This window comes from Notolepis coatsorum (genome assembly GCF_963971535.1).
Source record: "Notolepis coatsorum genome assembly, chromosome: 2".
NCBI classification, from domain to species: domain Eukaryota; kingdom Metazoa; phylum Chordata; class Actinopteri; order Aulopiformes; family Paralepididae; genus Notolepis; species Notolepis coatsorum.
This window is the reverse complement of record NC_140166.1, coordinates 161,986,430-162,008,926: the sequence shown is the minus strand read 5'-3', so window position 1 is coordinate 162,008,926 and position 22,497 is coordinate 161,986,430. Positions and strand designations below refer to the sequence as shown.

The 22,497-nt window shown below is 40.3% G+C and overlaps 1 protein-coding gene across 1 annotated transcript in view; it reads right to left on the bottom strand.

The window, feature by feature from the left end:
- The window catches only part of sirt5 (sirtuin 5), a 54,644-nt gene that overhangs the window by 5,441 nt on the left and 26,706 nt on the right, over positions 1-22,497 (bottom strand). The window contains exons 3-7 of the mRNA XM_084337899.1: positions 10,041-10,174; positions 6,208-6,433; positions 5,107-5,194; positions 1,768-1,821; positions 1,180-1,297 (exon numbers count right to left, since the gene is read on the bottom strand). Of these exons, the coding sequence (XP_084194025.1) occupies positions 1,180-1,297; positions 1,768-1,821; positions 5,107-5,194; positions 6,208-6,433; positions 10,041-10,174 (620 nt within the window). The remainder of the gene's footprint in view (positions 1-1,179; positions 1,298-1,767; positions 1,822-5,106; positions 5,195-6,207; positions 6,434-10,040; positions 10,175-22,497) is intronic.

The following is a 22,497-nucleotide window of genomic DNA, read 5'->3' as shown; positions in this document are numbered from 1 at the left end:
AATTATAAAGTAGAACGGACATACAACAACAGTAAAAAATGTAAATAGCAAGGTTACAGTAAAAAGTGTGAAAAATAGTTTAAAATGATTCAGTTTAAAAATAGTCATCAGTAAGAAGTAAAAAGTGTGATAACCGACACATGAATTTGATAGGCAGTGTAAAATAAGATAAAATTAGCATAGAAAAGTAGGCAGGGTAAGAATAGTGCAGGTAAGTCATTGAAATGCCTGAGCAAAGAGATAGGTTTTAAGCTGTCTTTTGAAGATGTCTAGCGAGTTGGCTTCCCTGATGTTTTGGGGTAGTTTGTTCCACAGTTTTGGGGCATAGTTGATAAAGGCTGCATTACCGATCCTCTTTTGACTGTTTCTGGGAGCCTCTAGTAGTCCAGCAGCTGATGATCGCAGTGTTCTTGCTGGCGTGTAATTTATTAGAGTGTTGGTGATGTAGCTAGGTCCCTGTCCATTTAGAGCTTTGTATGTAAGGAGAAGGACCTTAAAGTCAATTCTAAATGTTACAGGAAGCCAGTGTAAAGCAGCTAAGACTGGACTAATGTGCTCTCTCCTTTTGGTTCTAGTTAGCAGTCGGGCTGCGGAGTTTTGGATTAGCTGAAGCCTCTCTGTGGTTTTCTTAGGGAGACCTGTGAAAAGTGCATTACAGTAGTCTAACCGGCTAGATATGAATGCATGAATTAGCTTCTCAGCATCGTTCTGATTAATAAATGGTCGTACTAAATGCTTATTAGTAGTATTGATTCCTGTGACAGTCTGCATACAAAGACTTTTATATCAATAATACAAATATAATATATATCAATATAATAATATAATATATCAAATATAGCAATATACATAAATTGAGATCCTGTTGAAAGACACTAACTAATCCGGGCTCAACTAGGGGGCGGTCCAGAGGGGGGCCTGGCAAAAATAATTGCAATAATTTGCTGTAAGTTCCTGTATTAAAAACAGGTTGCATAGTAGTTTAACCCTTTCAGTGCGACAATACACAGAAAGTTAACCCTTTCACTGCCACACAGCAGCCGGTTAACCGGCGACCGTCGGTTGTGTGATAGTAAAGGGTTAACTTTCTGTCGTGTGGCAGTGAAAGGGTTGTTAATGTTGAACATGAAAACACACACACACACACACACACACACACACACACACACACACACTTACCACAAGACAGAGGTCACACTGGTCCAGCTCTTTCTCTACCTGGGTCAGGATGTCTGAGTCCAGAGTCTCTCCAAACCACACCACAGCTGGTCTGAGGAGACCGTGACAGTCTTCACATCTGCACAAGTGATTGATTGATTGAAAATCGTATTAACAGATTGCAGAATGGGTACAATACAGTACGGCTCAATACACACAATTGTTAAGGGGATGCAGACCAGAGAAAGACTTTCGTCTTGTTTACATCAGGGTCCCCCATATTCAATTCATAATGAAGTGTAAGTAAGGGTGCAATTAGCACCGTGCAATCCATTCTTTGTGGATCCCGCCCTTTATTTTTTTCTTCTCTTGCTCCTTATAGCCCACTATAATAACCACATTGATTTGTGCTTTCTGGTCAGTGTTCTTCCCCAATGGAGAACAGATTGACCCGTACGGCAGAATGACTGCGTCTCACCTGGGGAGGTTATGGAGAACAGATTGACCCGTATGGCAGAATGACTGCGTCTCACCTGGGGAGGTTATGGAGAACAGAATGACTGCGTCTCACCTGGGGAGGTTATGGAGAACAGAATGACTGCGTCTCACCTGGGGAGGTTCTCCACGGGGATGGAGGCGTCGCTGGTGTCAGGGTCTGGAGCGCTGAGGAGACGGTGAGATAAGCTTAGGAATTCACCTCATATCTCATTCACTTCACCTCATTCACCTCATACCTCATTCACCTCATACTGTACCTCATTCACTTCACCTCGTACCTCATTCACTTCACCTCGTACCTCATTCACTTCACCTCATTCACCTCACCTCATAACTCATTCACTTCACCTCATACCTCATTCACTTCACCTCATTCACCTCATACCTCATTCACTTCACCTCATTCACCTCACCTCATAACTCATTCACTTCACCTCATACCTCATTCACTTCACCTCATTCACCTCATACCTCATTCACTTCACCTCATTCACCTCATACCTCATTCACCTCATACTGTACCTCATTCACTTCACCTCATTCACCTCATACCTCATTCACCTCATACTGTACCTCATTCACTTCACCTCATTCACCTCATACCTCATTCACCTCATACTGTACCTCATTCACTTCACCTCATACCTCATTCACCTCATACTGTACCTCATTCACTTCACCTCATTCACCTCATACCTCATTCACCTCATACTGTACCTCATTCACCTCATACTGTACCTCATTCACTTCACCTCATTCACCTCATACCTCATTCACCTCATACTGTACCTCATTCACTTCACCTCGTACCTCATTCACTTCACCTCATAACTCATTCACTTCACCTCATACCTCATTCACTTCACCTCATTCACTTCACCTCATTCACTTCACCTCATTCACTTCATCTCATTCACTTCACCTCATACCTCATTCACTTAACCTCATCTCATTCACTTCACCTCATTCCTCATTCACCTCATACCTCATTCACCTCATACCTCATTCACCTCATACCTCATTCACTTCACCTCATTCACCTCATTCACTTAATCTCCTTCACCTCATTCAACCTCATTTCACCTCATTCACATCATTCACCTCACCTCGCTGAGAATGCATTGCATTGAGCGGTAAATACAATCTAACTCGGGTGATCATGAGTTTTACATTTCTGATAGATAATTCCGCCTGTTTGTTTTGACTATTTGCGTTTCTTACAGCTTACAAACGGCTGCTGCATTTTACAGTGTCTCTGGTACAATTTCATCAAAACCGAAAAACAACACTGTTGGTATTCTTGAGGGCATTCTTTGCATCTGAAATATTTATTTCAGGGGCACTTTAATGAACAATGTAGGGCAGGGGTGGCCAACCCGCGGCTCGCGAGCCGCATGCGGCTCTTTGCCCGTCAATGTGCGGCTCTTCTATCCAAAAAAAAGTATAATACATTTTTATTTTTATTTTTTTATGTCACTCATTCCATAAGGACATAGAATAAACATTTACACATTTTTTTTAAATGGTCCATTTGCATGTTCTTGGTATCTGAATCTAGGGACATAATGGATCAGTGTCAGAAATAGTGTGTCTGTTACTAGGCTTGAGTAAATTGTAATGAACCAAAGGAGAATATCAATTCTATGTAAAACATTTTTTTACTTTGACTGTGAATAACACCATGCTAAAATTGACCAGACCTGAAAAATCTAAGCAAATGAATAAAGGGAAGATGATTAAACAGAAGGTTTTGTAGATACAGTACTGAATTCTGCCATCTTTTTTATAATGTAAATTTCTCCACCATTTTTCATCATATTGCAACACCGTTTTTTGCAAGACGTTCACAGAAAGGTAGAGAAACTTTTATGGCAATAACGTTCAGGTTTGTGGGAGATAATCCTAAAAAATAAGAGAAATAGAAAAGTAAATTAGCAAGTAAAAAAAAAGAAGTAAATTAGCAACTTCAGAGGCCAGAGGGTGGGACATATAAACACATTAACTATCAAATAGCATTGTGAGGCTGATGTGCTTAACATTTTTTAAATAAACATTCTTTTTTTAAATGGATGGTGTGGCTCTTTGTGGTACCACAGTAATTTTTGTGGCTCTTAGTCTCTGACTGGTTGGCCACCCCTGATGTAGGGCATGGTTTTTTCCCTGAGCTCAGTACAGTAGCTGTGTGCACAACTGTACATCCAACCTGTCTTTAGGCCACAGGTGCAGGATACAAGTACACATGAAGATGGAAGGAAATGGATATTATCAGGGTTCCCACTGAAATTCAAGGACTTTTAAGTACTTTTCCAAGCACTATTTTAAAATTTCAAGGATGTCACTCAAAGGATACAATTAACTTTTAAATGCTGTCTTTTTAAGCATCTTCTTGGCCTGCTTGCCAGCTAGAGCATCACACGCGAAGAAATGAGGAAAAGCAGTTGGAGCGCGCGAGACCGCGACTCGTCAGATTTGATTAAAACAGAACAACAAAAACGATTTCTTGATTTCAGAACAATTTGATCATGGATGAACAAAACATTCAATGAGAATGGTTGATTTGAATTTCAATGACTTTTTGAGCACCTTGTTAAAAAATGGGCTGTTTTCAAGGAATTCCAGGCCTTGAATTTATTTGGTAAAAAATCTAGCACTTTAAGCACTTCAAGGACCTTGTGTGAACCCTGTATTATCCACACACTGGATTTACTGCTTCCAATACCCAAACGACTCAAATAAAGCTTTTGCTTTTTTGTCATTAAAGTATTGAGAGTATCGAGTGATCCAGTGTACGGATATCCATTCCCTTCGATCTTTTGCCCTGAGCTCACATTAATGGCTGCGTTTAAATGACTATTTCAGTATTTTTTATTCAGGATACTTGAGTATTCCGTCTATGAGTCTGCGTGCGTGTCCTATTTACAGCAGGCAGGATTGAGTTCATATATACGGGAAACCAGAATATGATAGCTGGGATATATGCTGAGATTAGCTTGGATAATGAGGCATGCAAACGCCTCATCTCCTTTACCGAGCGTACGACTTCCATTTGTTTACATGGTTAACGCGGTAGGTTGTTGGTATCGGGGGATATGAAAATGCATATTAATATGTTACCCTGTCTATGACCTGGATATTAACCCTTTGTCGCGTGGCAGTGAAAGGGTTAACCTTCTGTGTTGTCGCAGTGAAAGGGGTAATGTTTGGTAGTGTGGCAGTGAAAGGGTTAACAAGGATCCGATCCACTAATATGCATGTCAACGCACTCAATTTCCTACCCTCTGCTGTTTTCATTATGCGAGACGGCACCCTTTCTGAGGTTGTGGGGAGCATGGATCACCCTTCTAAAAACTTCATCTGAAGTAGCGTTCAGTTTCACAATCCTCTCATCCATATTCATGTCCCGTCGCAAAAGGTTTCCACGCGGTGACAGAGAGTGTTTATCCCCCTTACCCTCTGCCCTCCAGGGCAGCACAGATAGGACTGCTGTGATTGGCTCCCTCCTGGCCACAGCTCATACAGCGTGTTTTAAACAGGCTTCCTGGGATAACAAGAAGAACAGCAGGGAGAGAAAGGGAAAAAAAAAAAAAAAAACAATAACAATAAAAAAGACAGACAGACAGACAGACAGACAGACAGACAGACAGACAGACAGACAGACAGACAGACAGACAGACAGACAGACAGACAGACAGACAGACAGACAGACAGACAGACAGACAGACAGACAGACAGACAGACAGACAGACAGACAGACAGACAGACAGACAGACAGACAGACAGACAGACAGACAGACAGACAGACAGACAGACAGACAGACAGACAGACAGACAGACAGACAGACAGACAGACAGACAGACAGACAGACAGACAGACAGACAGACAGACAGACAGACAGACAGACAGACAGACAGACAGACAGACAGACAGACAGACAGACAGACAGACAGACAGACAGACAGACAGACAGACAGACAGACAGACAGACAGACAGACAGACAGACAGACAGACAGACAGACAGACAGACAGACAGACAGACAGACAGACAGACAGACAGACAGACAGATAGATAGATAGATAGATAGATAGATAGATAGATAGATAGATAGATAGATAGATAGATAGATAGATAGATAGATAGATAGATAGATAGATAGATAGATAGATAGATAGATAGATAGATAGATAGATAGATAGATAGATAGATAGTCCAATAAAGCAATAAAATGCTAAAAATTAATAAAATAAAACTCCTATTTAAGTGGAGTAGCCGTTTGAATGAAAAACACAGACACCATTTTGACAGGCATTTCTCCAACCAATCATCAACCGACAAACGTCATCGTGTGCGCACAGGGGGCTGGCTACAATTTCAGTGGTTGGTTTGTTCTACCAATTGAAAGTATGGTTTGGGACTTTGGCCTTTTGTGAGGATAGTGGCTAAAATTCTTTGGGGGTCAAAATGTCCTTCTGAGTAGCAGTGGGCGGAGCTCCCGTTGGGTCTGACCTCCCTACAGACGACAGAGGACCTACAAGGTAACATCTCGCTCACCATGGATCTCCAGCACATTGCAAGAGCCGGCGCGGCGGTGGAGCTCATCGATGTTCTGCGTGATGACGGTGACCTTGCGACCCTGCCTGCTGAGCCGCTTTTGGCACTCTGCGATGGCCAGGTGGGCGGGGTTAGGCTCCTTGGTGAGCATGACCTCTCGCCGGTAGTGGTAGAACTCCCAGACCCGCGACGGGTTCCTGGAGAACGCCTCTGGGGTGGCCAGCTCCTGATCCAGCCAGGGGGTGGGTGGGTGGGGTTGGTCGGTGGAAGGGACGGAACGAGAGAGATGGAGAGATAGGTTTGTGCCTCTATGCTGCACCACATGGATAGAGTCGGTGTCTGCATCCTGCCTGGTTATTAGAGCTGTGAATCTTCACTGGCCTCACGATTAGATTACGATTCAATTCTACGATGCATCTCGATGCAGGTCAATAATATATTACATCCTCAATTTTATAATCTATATTACTGCACATGGATACTTTTTCATCAAATAATACAAGCAGTCAAATAAATTAACTTTTATTTAGAAAGTTCTTAAATCAGAATGTCAAAATAAATGTCTTTACTAGTGTTGCATGATAGACACTAGAAAGGTATCTCGATACCCAGCTGTTAAAAATGGTTCAACACTCTTTTTATTAGTATCAATACTTTTAGAATAGCCTGATGCTGTATTTTCTATGAGTTGAGTGGATGCATGGCCAGAGCACTAGCTTTAATAATACAATAATAATAATAATAATAATAATAATAATAATAATAATAATAATAATAATAATAATAATAATAATTATTATTAATAATAATAATAATAATAATAATAATAATAATATATTTGATTTGTAGGGCGCTTTATAGTTGTGGAGCAAATCCCAAAGGGCTACATTGTAAAAGAACATAAAAGCTAGCAAGAGAGTAAAACAATTATTATAATATTAATTATTATGTTCCGTCACTGCATCGATGCTGAATCGTCCACGTCTGCATCGCGATGCATCTTAGAATCGAGAAATGTCCACACCCCTACTGGTTATGTTACAGTACGCTGCCTTTTGTTATTACCTTTTGTTATTAAGTGATGTTTACATATTCCTGTAATATTATACATAGTCTTAAAACCTAAACCACTTTTAAGGATTTTGTACAACATGCCACTAACTCTACCTCATGATACACTGTGTTATATTAAGTAGAAAATAGCTACCTCATGATAAACTGTGTTATATTAAGTAGACTATAGCTACCTCATGATAAACTGTGTTATATTAAGTAGACTATAGCTACCTCATGATAAACTGTGTTATATTAAGTAGACTATAGCTACCTCATGATAAACTGTTATATTAAGTAGACTATAGCTACCTCATGATAAACTGTTATATTAAGTAGACTATAGCTACCTCATGATAAACTGTGTTATATTAAGTAGACTATAGCTACCTCATGATACACTGTGTTATATTAAGTAGACTATAGCTACCTCATGATAAACTGTGTTATATTAAGTAGACTATAGCTACCTCATGATACTGTTTATATTAAGTAGACTATAGCTACCTCATGATAAACTGTGTTATATTAAGTAGACTATAGCTACCTCATGATAAACTGTGTTATATTAAGTAGACTATAGCTACCTCATGATACACTGTGTTATATTAAGTAGACTATAGCTACCTCATGATACACTGGACTATATTTTCTCATCCATACTTCTTACCTTTACCTTTTTACCTTATCTTAATATCACAGTATATATATATTTATTGTAATCTTAACACTAGAACCGCCATGGAGAAAATGTCACTGATTCCCGCCGGAAGGGGTCAGATGACCCCACAGCTTATATGAGAAATATGAGAAAAATAAACAGTGTAAACTATATAATTACCTCTTAATATAAAAATATGAGGTTTACCACAGGTTTGAGTGACAAAAAAATATATACAATAATAATAACTAGACAATTCCGCGCGGGGGAAATTGTGAAAGTGTGGGTGACGCCTGTGCACCGCCGGCCAACGGGAGAGGGTCTCTCGCGAGTCTCTATGACAAACAAAAAAAAGAAGTTTGGAAAAATGTTGGGACTTTTCCGAGTTTTAAATTTTTTTCTGACTTTTCAGAGTTTAAAATTGTTTTCGGACTTTTCCGAGTTAAAAATTTTTTTCTGACTTTTCAGTTTTTTAAACTGTTCTGGACTAAGGGGGTGTGGCCTAATGGGGCGTGGTCTAAGGATCGGGGGAGTGCGACGTTTGTGAGCGAGCCGACAGCCGTGTCATCGTTTTGATGTGTTTTTTTTTCTACGTCCAAAATTGAAATCACTGATCACTGATCATCATTGAGATCATTGAGATCAATTTACCCAAGGTGGTGGAAAAAAAATTATTTCACCTCCACCACTCTAACTTGCAATGCATTTCCAATGGGACCGAAATGTTCCCGTTTAAAGTCAATTCGTAGCCATTCGTAGAAACATTCCGAAAAGCAATAGCGCTGTGACTTGGAGCAAGCCGGTCGTTTTGATACATTTCACGTGTATGGGGCGAGAACGCTCTGGCAGGAGTTGTGTTTGCAAAATCGGCGGAATAAAGAATAAAGAAATAAAAAGAGTATAGATTACTATAGTGTGGGTGGCAACCTGGCTTCGCCAGGTCACCCACACTAATTAAAAAGAATATTATAATTTTTTTTTTTTTTTTTTTTTGGATGGAAGAGCCACATGCAGCTCGCGAGCCATGGGTTGGCCACCCCTGCGCTAGACGCTCGCAAAGTGCTGTGACTTTCCACATATATATTCCATATATATGTGGAATAACGTTCTAATAAAATTTTCCTGAAGTCATTTTGAAATCTCAGAAACCGTGCCAGATAAAATGGGTACTTTTAGGAAAAGTCATTGAGTGACAGAGCTGGAGCTCAACCGAGTGACGAGGATACATTTATTGAAAATGCCTAGGGGTCATTTGACCCCTTGTCGGCTGTGCTAGTGTTAGTCTGCCAAGCAAAGGATTATCTTACTTTATCTAATGCACTAATACATTCACTACACCTCCATCCACAGCCATACTGTAAAATACTGATATAGAGATAGAGTATAGTATACTATATGTATCATGTTCAATATAAGCAGGTAGTACTAAGTCTCATGTCTATAACCATCTTCTTGTTGTCTCTATGTACTGTGCACATTGTTGTTGTACTATGTGTGTCTGTTGAAAAAAGATTACTTCCTGCATGAATAAATAAGTGTTCCTGATTCTGATCAAGGAAACTATAGAAGGGTCATCACGTCACTGTGTAGCACGTGAACGCACATCGGTGCCAAGTGTGGGGGGGGGGGAATCTGATCCAATATTTATGGATTTCCGACAATTAGTTACACTTTAGATAAAAAAAAGAAAAGAAATGCTATTTCTTGAACAATTTGATCATGGATGAACAAAACGTTCAATGCAAATGGTTGATTTGAATTCCAAGGACTTTTTAAGCACCTTGTTAAAAAACTTGCTGTTTTCAAGGAATTCCAGGCCTCTACCTTTTTTTTGTAAAAAATCAAGCACTTTAAGCACTTCAAGGACCTTGTGCGAACCCTGTTTAATTACTTCGGATGTCAGAATCATTGTAAAAAATCAATGTTATATATCGGTTGATGTATATTTCCATGTATATAGGTGGTATATATTGCATTTTAATACAGGCTTCAATAGAACTGGCACCAAAGTCTGGCACCAAGCAGAGCATAGAGCGCTGGTATTCTGACGTGATGACCCTTCCTTCTTTTATAGTTTCCTTTGTTCTGATGTGCGTGGGCGGTGGGGGGCGTGGCCTACCTGGGCTTTCCATTTCCTCCAGTAGCCCCCTGCTCCTCTGAAGGTGGGGACCCCGCTCTCAGCACTCACCCCTGCACCCGTCAGGATGGCCACATGTTGGGCTTTCGAGAAGATCTCCCTGAACGCTGCCAGATCTACACACACACACACACACACACACACACACACACACACACACACACACACACACACACACACACACACACACACACACACACACACACACACACACACACACACACACACACACACACACACACACACACACACACACACGATGGTGATCAATAATTACTAGTAGCAACACCAGTTATTTGGTCTACAAAGCTCCACCATTGCATGTAAGAAATAATATCCCACCACAAAGGTTTTGATATCCAACCTTTGTCAATCAAGTTGTATGTGTTTTAATGATTTATTATCCTTGCTTTTTGCCTCGTCTTGTTGTCTTATTGTTATGATTTTGTATGCTGTGTGATTTCATATGCTTTTTATTCAAATGTTTAGCTTATTTCTGTATGTACACACCAGTGTTAACGAAAATGATGACTAAATAAATATGGTTGTCAACAAAGCTTTTTCCCCTGACGACCACGAGACGAGACGTCACGTTAATGGAGATCATGTGACACTAACGTGACTAAATAATTCATGCAATGTCGTTGACTACAAACGACGACACAAAATGTAGTTTACAAAATAAAATCTTGCCGAAATCTCTTTTAGAATAATTCATGTTATTATTAGTGCAGAATTTCCGTTTCCCATGTGTCCAGTGATTAATTTCCTCACCCACGTTATTTGTTCTTAGCCAGCATTCTAGATAGCAGTAACTGCACACGACAGGGGTTTAATGGAACAATGGCGGGGCAACAGGATCTCGGTGGTCTTGTATGCAGTGGGCTTGGAATAAATAATGAATAAAATGTACGTAAAGTACTTAAAAATACTTAAAATACTAAATACATAAATACACACAATAAAATCATAATTGCTAGATAGTGTTCATGAGTCTGATGGCTTGATGATAGTATGAGTCCTTGAGCCTGCTGGACCTGGCTCTGAGGCTGCGGTAACGCCTCCCGGAAGGCAGCAGTTGGAACAAGCTGTTGTTGGGGTGGCTGGGGTCTTTTATGATCTTCCGGGCCTTGCTGATGCACCGGCTGTTGTAGATGTGCTGTATGCAGGGGAGCTCACAGCCGCAGATGTTCTGAGCTGTCTTAACAACTCTCTGTATTGCTGTGCGGCTGTGAGCAGCGCAGTTCCCGTACCAAGCTGTGATGCAGCCAGTAAGGACAATCTCAATGGTGCCCCTGTAAAATGCACACAGGATGCTAGGCCCCATGCCAAACTTTTTTAGTCTTCTCAGGTGGAAGAGGCGTTGTTGGACCTTCTTCACCACCTGATCGGCATGGGTGTCCCATTTCAGGTCCTCAGTGACTCCGAGGAACCTGAACTGGCCCACTCTCTCCACAGTAGCACCACCAATTGTGATGGGGGCCAACTCCGTCTTCCTCCCCCTCCTGAAGTCCACCACCAGCTCTTTTGTTTTGGCGATGTTGAGCGAGAAGTTGTTATCCCCGCTCCACTGTGCCAGGTTGTTGACCTCCCTCCTCTAAGCCGACTCGTCTCCATCGGTGATCAAGCCCACCACAGTTGTATCGTCGGCGAACTTGACCACCAGGTTAGAGTGGTGTGAGGATAGTAAGGCTGTACCGAATGCTTCGAAGCTTCGATCATAATGTTGACATTCAAATTCTAAATCAACATTCGAATTTTTAATTTTTTATAAAATAAAATTTAATTTTTACATTTCAATTTTTGTAATCTTTTTTTTTTGTGTCTATTCAATCTGTTTAAACCAATGGGGGTTTTCTTCACAGTTGCAGTTAAAGATTAGGCTACACTAATATTATAATATTATACTATAAGACGTCACCATCACTTTCATACCAACCGTGCCCTTATTGGATTATTTAACTGATGAGTTATATTCATTAAAGAAAGTTGATTTAATAAAAGAAAAATACTCATTTAATCAGATTAATCACTTTATTCAAATTGAGTAATTTTTTTTTATAGACATTCGAAGCTTCGTTCGAATATTTCAATCGAAGCTTTGAATGTTAAAAAATTACATTCGGTACAGCCCTAGAGGATAGACAGTCGTAAGTGTACAGGGAGTACATAAGGGGGCTCAGGACACCGCCCTGAGGAGCTCCAGTGCTCAGGGTCAGAGGAGCAGAGGTGATGGAGCCCATCCTCACTACCTGTCGCCACTTTCTAAAGACAGGAGGTCCAGGATGAGGGTGCACAGCTCAGGGGTGAAGCCTAGGTTGGTGAGTTTTGGAGGTTTAGAGGGGATTATTGTATTAAATGCCGAACTGTAGTCGATAAACTACAGCTACAGCTGGGTCAATGACGTGACGCCAATCTTTTCTGTCCAACTGAATTTTTTACCTTAAAAAATACATCAAAATTCATAAAAAGATAACATGTATCTCTAATACCTTCCCCATATACATACCCACTATAACTCCTCCAAACATTTTAGTTATTGGTAATTTTTCTGCTATTTGAAGTGTCAAAAGTCCATGTGGGGCGGCCGTCCAGCATTGACTTCTATTTGGACAACTGGCTTAAAATCACTTTAAATCTATTTAAATATATCCCTTGCCCTATTTGGCATAATTTCAAACATGTTTTGCATTTTTTAACTGCTGTAATGTAGTTGCCACTTTTGGATGTCTTGTGGGACGACCGCCCCAAAACTGTGAATAATAAGTTTTATCTGCTAAATAATCTATATTTTGACGATGAATTTGATAGTGACATGTGGTAAGAGCTAGCTAGTTTGGTTTCTGTAGCTAACGGTTAGCATGTAATATTTGACTGAACTTGAAAACATCATCTGGGTGACCGAATATCATGTGGGGCGACCACTGCTGAGTGTTTTACATGATAGATATATGTCCTGTATTTGTAGTTTCTGTATATTTATATTTTATTCGTGATTTATATACATAAAGTTCTTTGTTTTAGCATAACTCTTTGTATACTTTAAGATTTCTGTAATTTTTCATTCCTATTTAGGAATTAACGTTTCTTTTTGAGTATTGTACAATCTTATGAGAAAATTTTTTAAAGATGTATAGCATGACATTCCATTTAGGGAATTGTACATGTATTAACTAATTCAGGGTCAACCATATTCCAATCTAACAGTGAGGAGATATAAACAGGTTGTTTACCAATAAGGGCTTTAAAAATAAATAAATACCAGTGTTTGTTGCGCCTTTCTGCAAGAGAAGGCCAACCCACAATGGTGAGTATCATATCTGTCACCAGTTATAAATCTGAGAGCTGAGTGATATGCAGAATCCAGAGGTTTAAGAGTTGATGCTGCAGCATGCCTATAAATTACATCACCATAGTCCAAAACTGATAAGAAGACTGATTCCACAATTCTTTTTCTACTAAATAGAGGAAAATTGGATCTGTTTCTGTACAGGAAACCAATTTTCTGTCACAGTTTAGAGGCAAGATTTTCCACATGGAACTTAAATGTTCATTTCTCGTCAAGCCACAGGCCAAGATATTTATACTCAGTGACTCTCTCTATACAAGAGCCACTGACAGTAGATATCCTCACATCATCAAAGTTAATATTCCTTGCTCTTGAAAACAACATAAACTTTGTCTTACTAGCATTCAGAACCAATTTAAGACTAATAAGGGCATCCTGTAGAGCATAAAAGGAAAGTTGCAATTTCTCAAAGGCCAACTGTACAGAGTCTGCAATACAGTACACAATTGTGTCATCAGCATACAAATGGGCATGACATCCATACAAAGAAGAAACAATATCATTAATAGGGCTGGGCGATATGGCAAAAAATCATATCGCGATAACGATATGATAATGTTATCATATCACTCGATATAGATAATGATCAAAATTGTTATAAGTAAAAAAGAAAAAAAAAGAAAAAATTTAAACAACAGATGTATGTTTCTTTTGCAGCAATTCTTTGTTGTTGCCGCCATCTTTAGTGTTACATCCCCTCACACTCCAGTTCTCAGGCTGCAGCTGGTTTAAAAGCGAAAGTAAACCGGCTTCTCTGCTAGCTGTGGCTCCAGGGGAGTTGAACAGTTCTGGCTCTGCTAGTTTCTTTTCTATCTTTTGGCGCTTTTTTGGTGGACAAACCACTGCACATGTGCACCGTGACTCGTGACTGGAGTCTAGCTCTGTTAGTACACAGCCTACTGTGTACAGACGGTTTCAAACTGTATTTTAAATTAGAAAGCAAACAAAATAAATGGAGAAAAAGAAATGCCCTGGAGAGTGGGAAGCCCCCCTCCAATTGTGCGTTCGGCTGAACGGGCCACTCTCTGTAGTCTGCTACGGTCTTGTGCGGTGCTATTCCCAAACCAGGAGGTGATATTGCCAGTCAGGATGCTCTCTATTGTGCATGAGTAGAAGTTCTTAAGGATCATCTGACTGACTTGGAACTTCCTTAGGCGCCTGAGGAAGTAGAGGCATTGCCGTGCCTTCTTCACAACACTGTCAATGTGTGTGGTCCATGTCAAGTCCTCGGATATGTGGACTCTGAGGTACTTAAAACTGTTCACTCTCTCAACCGGTGCCCCGTCGATAGTGAGGGGGCTGTAGTCCCTGACCCCCGACCTCCTAAAGTCCACAATCATCTCCTTTGTTTTGCTGACGTTCAGGGAGAGGCTGTTCTCTTGACACCATCCCGCATCGACGGGGCACCGGTTGAGAGAGTCAACAGCTTTAAGTACCTCGGAGCCTACATATCCGAGGACTTGACATGGACCACACACATTAACAGTGTTGTGAAGAAGGCACGACAACGCCTCTACTTCCTCAGGCGCCTAAGGAAGTTCCAAGTCAGCCAGAAGATCCTTAAGAACTTCTACTCATGTACAATAGAGAGCATCTTGACCGGCAACATCACCTCCTGGTTTGGGAATAGCACTGCACAAGACCAAAGCAGACTACAAAGAGTGACACGTTCAGCCGAACGCACAATTGGAGGGGGGCTCCCCACCCTCCAGAACATTTACTACAAGCGTTGCAAGGGCAAGGCTAAGAAAATCATTAAAGACTCCAGTCACCCGAACAACTGCCTCTTTGAACTGCTGCCGTCAGGCAAGCGATACAGGAGTCTCAAGGCGAGCACAGAAAGACTCAGAAGAAGCTTCTATCCCCAGGCCATCAGGCTGCTAAACGAACAATGAATGAACACCACACAACAACAACCACCAAACGCACATAGCACACACATCCACACGCACACACTCACTTTAAACAAACACACTGTAGCACCCACTCCACACACTTATAGCACACACCCACTTTAAACAAACACACTGTAGCACCCACTCCCCACACTTTATATTTATGGATGAAGGATTGCACTACAACTCGTACACCTTACTGTAAATTGTACCTAAAATTGTACCTCATCCCATTTCTGCTTTGCACTAGATAGTACTGTACATTAGTACACTGCATAGTATTGTGTATTGTATATTATATGGTAACTCAGAACATTGTACATATGTCTATACCGAACACTGTGACCTCATTTTCTTCTTCTAAATTCATGCTATATTATGTTATTATGTTATTTGATACTATCTTGTCTAGCACAGTCTCTGGAGCGTAACAGTAAGAAGCATTTTGTATGAAAGTATTCTGTACTTCTGTATGACAACTATTAAAGAACTTGAACTTGAACTAGAACCTTGACCTCCTCCAGGTAGGCCCTCTCATCGTTTGCAGAGATCAGGCCCACCACTACTGTGTCGTCAGCAAATTTGATGATTGTGTTGTCGTTCCGCTGTGCCACACAGTCATGTGTGTACACTGAGGAGGGGACTCAGAACACAGCCCTGGGGGGCCCCTATGTTGAGAGTGATGGATGCAGTTGCCTGCTTTTGCCTGCTCTCACCACCTGGGGTCTGCCCGTCAGGAAGTCCAAGACCCACTGGCAGAGGTCATAGTTCAAGCCCAGGTCCCTGAGCTTGGCTATGAGTTTGGAGGGGACTATGGTATTGAATGCTGAGCTGTAGTCGATGAACAGCATTCTCACATAGTTCCCCTGCCTCTTGTCCAGGTGTGATGCTGCTGTGTGCAGCACATGGGCTATGGCGTCCTCCGTGGACCTGTTGGGGCGGTATGCAAATTGCAGGGGGTCCAGGTTGATGGGGATGGAGGAGCAGATGTAGCCCTTTCCTAGCTTCTCAAAGCACTTCATGGCGTGTTACCACATTCACTGGCGAGGCTGGGAGAAGGGTTGATTATGTGTTTTGGACTATAACGTTGGATCAATAAACGCGATCAATATTTGGAATGACGATCAGGAATTGGATTCATCTTTTTGCAGAACATCTGATGTGAGGTAAGGACTCTATTTTACCAGTATTGGGTTAATCAGATGTTTTTTTCTCCCCCATCGGAGCGTGTGTGTGTGTGTGGGTGTGTGTGTGTGTGTGTGTGTGTGTGTGTGTGTGTGTGTGTGTGTGTGTGTGTGTGTGTGCGTAACGTTAGCACTGACCAAGTCATGGATATGTCATGCAGTATATCTTTCTCTGGTGTATTTTAAACTGTCATGTTAGTAGGATTAGGAATGACCTTTTCTGTAATATTTTTAACTTAAGTTTGTATGTAATTTTGCCCACCAGAATCTGTATCGCATTATACACTATTGTTTCAGCTATCAGAGAAGAAAACAACAGGGCAAGATTCCATTCAGATGAGCTATCAGAGAGGGAGAAGGCTGCATCCAGAGGTTACAGGGAGAAGGAAAAAGATGGAAAAGGCAATGCTGGACCTGACACCACCATCCATGGAGAACACTCCACCAGTTCTGGCCGGTGTATAAGTAGATAAGAGCAGCAGGGCAAGCTGTGGTGGATCCCCTACCTCTAAATGAGGATTTTAATCTCTAAAATTTACTTTGAATCTACAGTAGGTTTATCATCCCTTGACCATAGGTTATATATATCCAGCTCATGATCAACAGTGACATATTTCAACAACACATTTTCAGTGGATTGCACTGTGCAACATCTGCATTATAATCTGATCAACGTTTGTTTCGTGTTTGATATATCTTTGGGGAATGTTGAACTAAATGTTCAAAATATCAGTGTTTTGTTTTTTGGTGTGCTTCTTATTGTAGGTTCTCAGGGAAAATTGTTTGTTTCAACACAAAATAATTCACTTGTTTTTCATTGTTTTTTTATGCCATTGATAACATGATTTGTTAAAACATGATTTGCGTAATGTCTCTCCCATATGTGGGATTTGAGTCACATGTACCTCAATTTGAAATGCCTGCAGATTACCTTGAGATAATATAAAAGGAACTAGGGATGGCACCGATCCGATACTCAGTATCGGTATCGGTCCGATTCTGGCCAAATTCACAGGATTGGATATCGGAAAAACAGGAAATATTTCCCGATCCGATACAGGCCGTAAAGCATGCCATCACGTGAACAGTAGTAGCATGACAACAACGTTAGCGCGTTAGCTAAACGTGAGTCAACTTGTTAGCAGCGTGCCGTGATCATGTCAGCTGTGTGGAGTTATTTTAAGCTCAGAGGAAAAAGGCAAAACAGCCTGTGGTGTTATGTTAATGTGTGTGCGTTAATACAACACAGAGTACAGGCCACCGTACTGGGGTCAGACAGGTACGCGGGGCAGAGTAGACTAGGAGCGGATAATAATAGACCTGTATGGTGGAGCTACGGAGCTAACAGAATAAAGACACTCACAAACAAAATACAGAGGACTCGCGTGTATACTCGTGGAATAACACGACACAGCCGAGTGTACTATCTGCAACGCAAGTATTTCTAGGCAGGGCAGCAACACTGGAAACTTCAACACCACTTGCAGATTCATCATTGAAACGGTATGCCGAGTTCATACGTGCAACGAATGCCAAGAGGAAATGTTTTGCCGCAGCAGCTAACGTAGCTGGAAACCATTCAGAAGCGCAAGAAACTCCCTGCAGACCAGACCCTTTCTGTCTGAAAATGTAAGTTTCCGACGCTTAGCCTCGCTTCATGTTGCCAAACCGTCATTTTATCTCCGACACGGCTATCCCAAATAAGTACAATGTTGTGTTTCTTTTTCAAATGTAGCCAAGAGTAAAGACCCTAACCCATGTGTCAAACTCAAGGCCTGCGGGCCAATGTGGCCCGCCATGTCATTTTATGTGGCCCACGAGAGCTTAACCTCTTAACTGGCACAAACCCGGCCCCGGGACGTTTTAAGGACGATTTGCCCGCCGGCGCCCCACTTTGGTGACCTCTAGCGGCTTGGGTGTGCATATCTTTTAATTAAGGATGTCCCGATCCGATCACGTGATCGGGGGTCGATCACGTGATTTTCAGAAGATCGGGACCAAAAAATTTATAAAAAATCAGGATTAAAAAAATATAGATATATTTATTCAACAAACATGACCATGTTCACGTCTTAAACTCATACCGAGGCCTTAGTTTTGGTTTTAAATTGCATATCATCATTCATTTATTTATTGTCACACAGAGCAGAATAATTTTGCCAAAACAAACGCATTTCCTTTGATTTAATTATACATCAAATGATTTATGTCAAGGATGAGGGACATCCACTAGTTGCAGAACTTGCAGTCACCTGATTTTTACAGACGATGCCGCATTGCTCTCATGAAGCAGCAGGTTGGAGGCAGAGTTTTTAGATTACTCCGGTTGCAATGCCTCACTTGAATGAAGTTAACTTTTCACCTGGATAACGTCAACATTCAGGGTGAATGTAATGTGAGAAATTGGGATAAAAAAAAATTCATAAAAATACATAAAGAAAATATATATATATATTGGATCGGATCGGGAAAGATCGGTATCGGTAGATACTCAAAATCACATGATCGGGATCGGATCACGAGCAAAAAAATAGGATCGGGACATCCCTACTTTTAATACAATATATAGATCGAATTAAAGCCCTATTTGTTGTCTGTCGATAGTATACAGTAGCACATTTAGTATAGTATTGCAGTTTATCATAACAGGATAATATAGCATAGCATTACAGTATAGGCTAGTAGGAGTATAGTAATATAGTACAGTATATAGCAGCTTAACATAGAATAATAATATATAAAAATAACAGTATATATATAAAATAATATTGTATATTACTATAATATAGTCTAGTTACTCTAGTACAGACCTGGGCATTGTACGGCCCGCGGATGATTCTGACCGGCCCGCAAAAGATTACATCATAATAATAATAAAAAAAAAAATTACCTTTTTTTTTTTTTTATGTCAACGTTCACACGCACAATATACGCTTAACTAGGATTTGACTTGATTCAACAACAAAGCAGTCGGGGCAATGGCAAGCCAAAAACGGTCAAAAGTGTGGTTATTTGAAGTTTGGATTTTTTTTTCACAACTGAGGTAGGTAGATTACATTTTTTGATACTAAAGTACAGAAAAAAGGTACCGTTGGGTACCGGTATCGATTCACAGGTACCGGTACCGTATCGGTTCAAATGTGAACGGTACCCATCCCTACTGAGCACACAACTGCAGGGCAAGGTCATTTTTGCTCATGAAATGCATAGCCATGTGAAAGCCTTCATGACAATGTTGCAATTAATTTCAAGGCAACTAGGCAGCAACAATCTCGAACACATGAAAACCCTGAAAGAAGTCAAACCATCAGATGATCACAGGCACAGGTACTCATCCATGTTAGGAGAGAACTGCATGATGAATTTTCAAGGAGTTTTCAAGATTTGAAAAAGGTTGAGGATGAAATGCAGCTGGTTTCCTCTCCCTTTACCTGCAGTGTTTATAGTGCACCCACTGATGTTCAGCTTGACCTCATTGAACTGCAGTCTGATTCACTACTGAAAGAGCACTTTAACTCAGCATCACTGCTAGAGTTCTACTCTGCTCTCAAGGAGGAGAACTTTCCAAACATGGGGAGACATGCTCAGAAGATGTTGGTTCTCTTTGGATCCACCTACATATGTGAACAGACATTCTCAGGCATGAAGTTTACCAAATCCAGATCCTCTCTCACTGATGAACATGTCAGCTGTGCTTCGCATCTCCACCTCAGACATTCAACCTGACTTTGATGGACTTGTTAAAGCTCAAAAGAGACTGGATTTCTCACACTGAATGAAAAAAAAGAACTGAAGAACACTAAAATGTGGGAATATAACAAGTGAAATGGGACACTTGATCCTTTTATTTTTTCTGCACAGTAAAAAAAAAAACTGAAGAACACTAAAATGTGGAAATATAACAAGTGAAATGGGACACATGATCTTTTTTTTGCACAGTTCTGAAAACATTAAATGTAAAGTCAAAAAGGCTACAAAACTGGGACACTTTTCTTTACACAGTTACACAGTTCAGTGACATGTCTTTATTTTAGCTACAAAGATGATGGTGTCTGAAAGGTGATGTCTTTAGAAATCTAAGAAAATCCTTGTTTCAATAGTATATGAAACTCAAAATGCCCTTCGTTATTAACCCATTGCTCGCCAATGACTTGTTAACACGTCATTCTCCGCCATGCGTAATCTGCCAATGGCGCCGTAAGGCATCTTTGAGATCAATATTTCATATTTTCGTCATGGTGTTTCAGCGTTTCTCTTTACCATTTTCGATACAAACTGCTCTGATCAATATATCACCCATACTACATGAATCATTTAACGTCGGTCACGGAATTATAAACGACCCCCCCCCCCCTCCGTTCATCCGCGCATGATGAGTCATAACGTCTAGGACCGTGTACAGTTGAAATTTTTTATCTGCCGTCGATCGGTATCAAACTGCATTTGATGGTCTAATATATGCATTTATGGCTATATCTCACGTTCTATGAAATACTGCAGAAAACGATAAAAAAATATTTATACTCTAGAGTAGACCGTATTTTTGTATGAATGTGTGAATGAAAAAGTAAAACGTTCCTACATCCTGAACGATAGATAATTGATGTTGAATGGGCCATAGTAATGTCAATTTAGCAATAAAATTTTAAAGGTTATATATTTTTGAAAGCTAACCTTACCTTTTAATTGCCAAATAATAACACACACTCTTACCAGCGGTCAAAACAATGCCATTTACTGCTTTTTATATAGAAATAAAATATATTATGCATAATTGAGTTCGGAATTTTGGCCCGGCCCTCCAAAATATTTTCAGTTGCTCATTTGGCCCCCTGGGAAAAATAATTGCCCACCCCTGCTCTAGCATAATATAGTATACTATAGTATGATATAGTATATAGTAGGGCTGACCCCTATTAGTCGATTAGTCGACTAATCGGTCGAAAGGAGCCGTAGTCGACTAGCCAACCTCTTAGTTGAATAAAAAAAATATATATATATATATTTATAATATATTTAGTTTTTTTATCATTCTTTCCAAAAGAAAAGAGGCCTAGAAGCGTGGCTAACGCTAATGACACGCATACCAGAGGCTAACTGCCTACGAAAACAGGCACAGAGGCACTGAAAGAGGATTTCACCCATCTAATGAACACACCAATCAGTGGACCAATTGCATGCTTTTGCAGAGGACAATAAGCCTTCAGTCGACTCCTTCAGACATTAAGCACCCCCCACAGCCCAAATGGAATGATACAAAATATAAAAAAATTAAAAAAAAATTATTAAAAATATTATACTTTTATTTAAAAAAAAATTACCAATAGTCGACTAACTGCAAATTTTGGCCAATCATAGTCGACCATCCAAATCCTTAGTCGGGGACAGCCCTAGTATATAGTATGATTTAGTTATAGTATAATAATATTAAAAATAATACAATTATATAGTATAATAGTATAGTATATAGAAGTATAATATAGAATAATACATGATATAATAGAACAGTGTTATTATGAACAGTGTTAACTCTTTCAGTGCCACGCCTGGTTTTCCATTTTACCGCTTGAATGCCACCATCCGCGCCAATGTTAACGTTAATATCGCCTAATCTATGTTTTAAATTATGGCTATGTGTCTAATCTGCCCATCGCATTATCAAAGACTATTTTCCAGACAGTGCTGTGAAGGCAGATTGTTTTTTTATCGCGTCGTTGCCGTTTCAGAGCAGTTAGAAAAGCCCCCGTTTTGATATAAAAAACAGCTCATTCTGGAGCATTCTATGAAAATCGTCTTTTAGTGGAATATTCCACAACGTTGATATTCGTCGGCCTTTTTATGAATCGTTTTCAAATAAACGCTAGATGATCAATATTATACGTGCACGCACGCACATTACGGCCGCGCGCGGATAATCGCCTCGTTGATTTCCTCTCGGAGTTTTACATTGAAACCGAAAGAAGACATTTCACAAAACAGCTTATAACTTCATCAAACTTACTCTGATTATC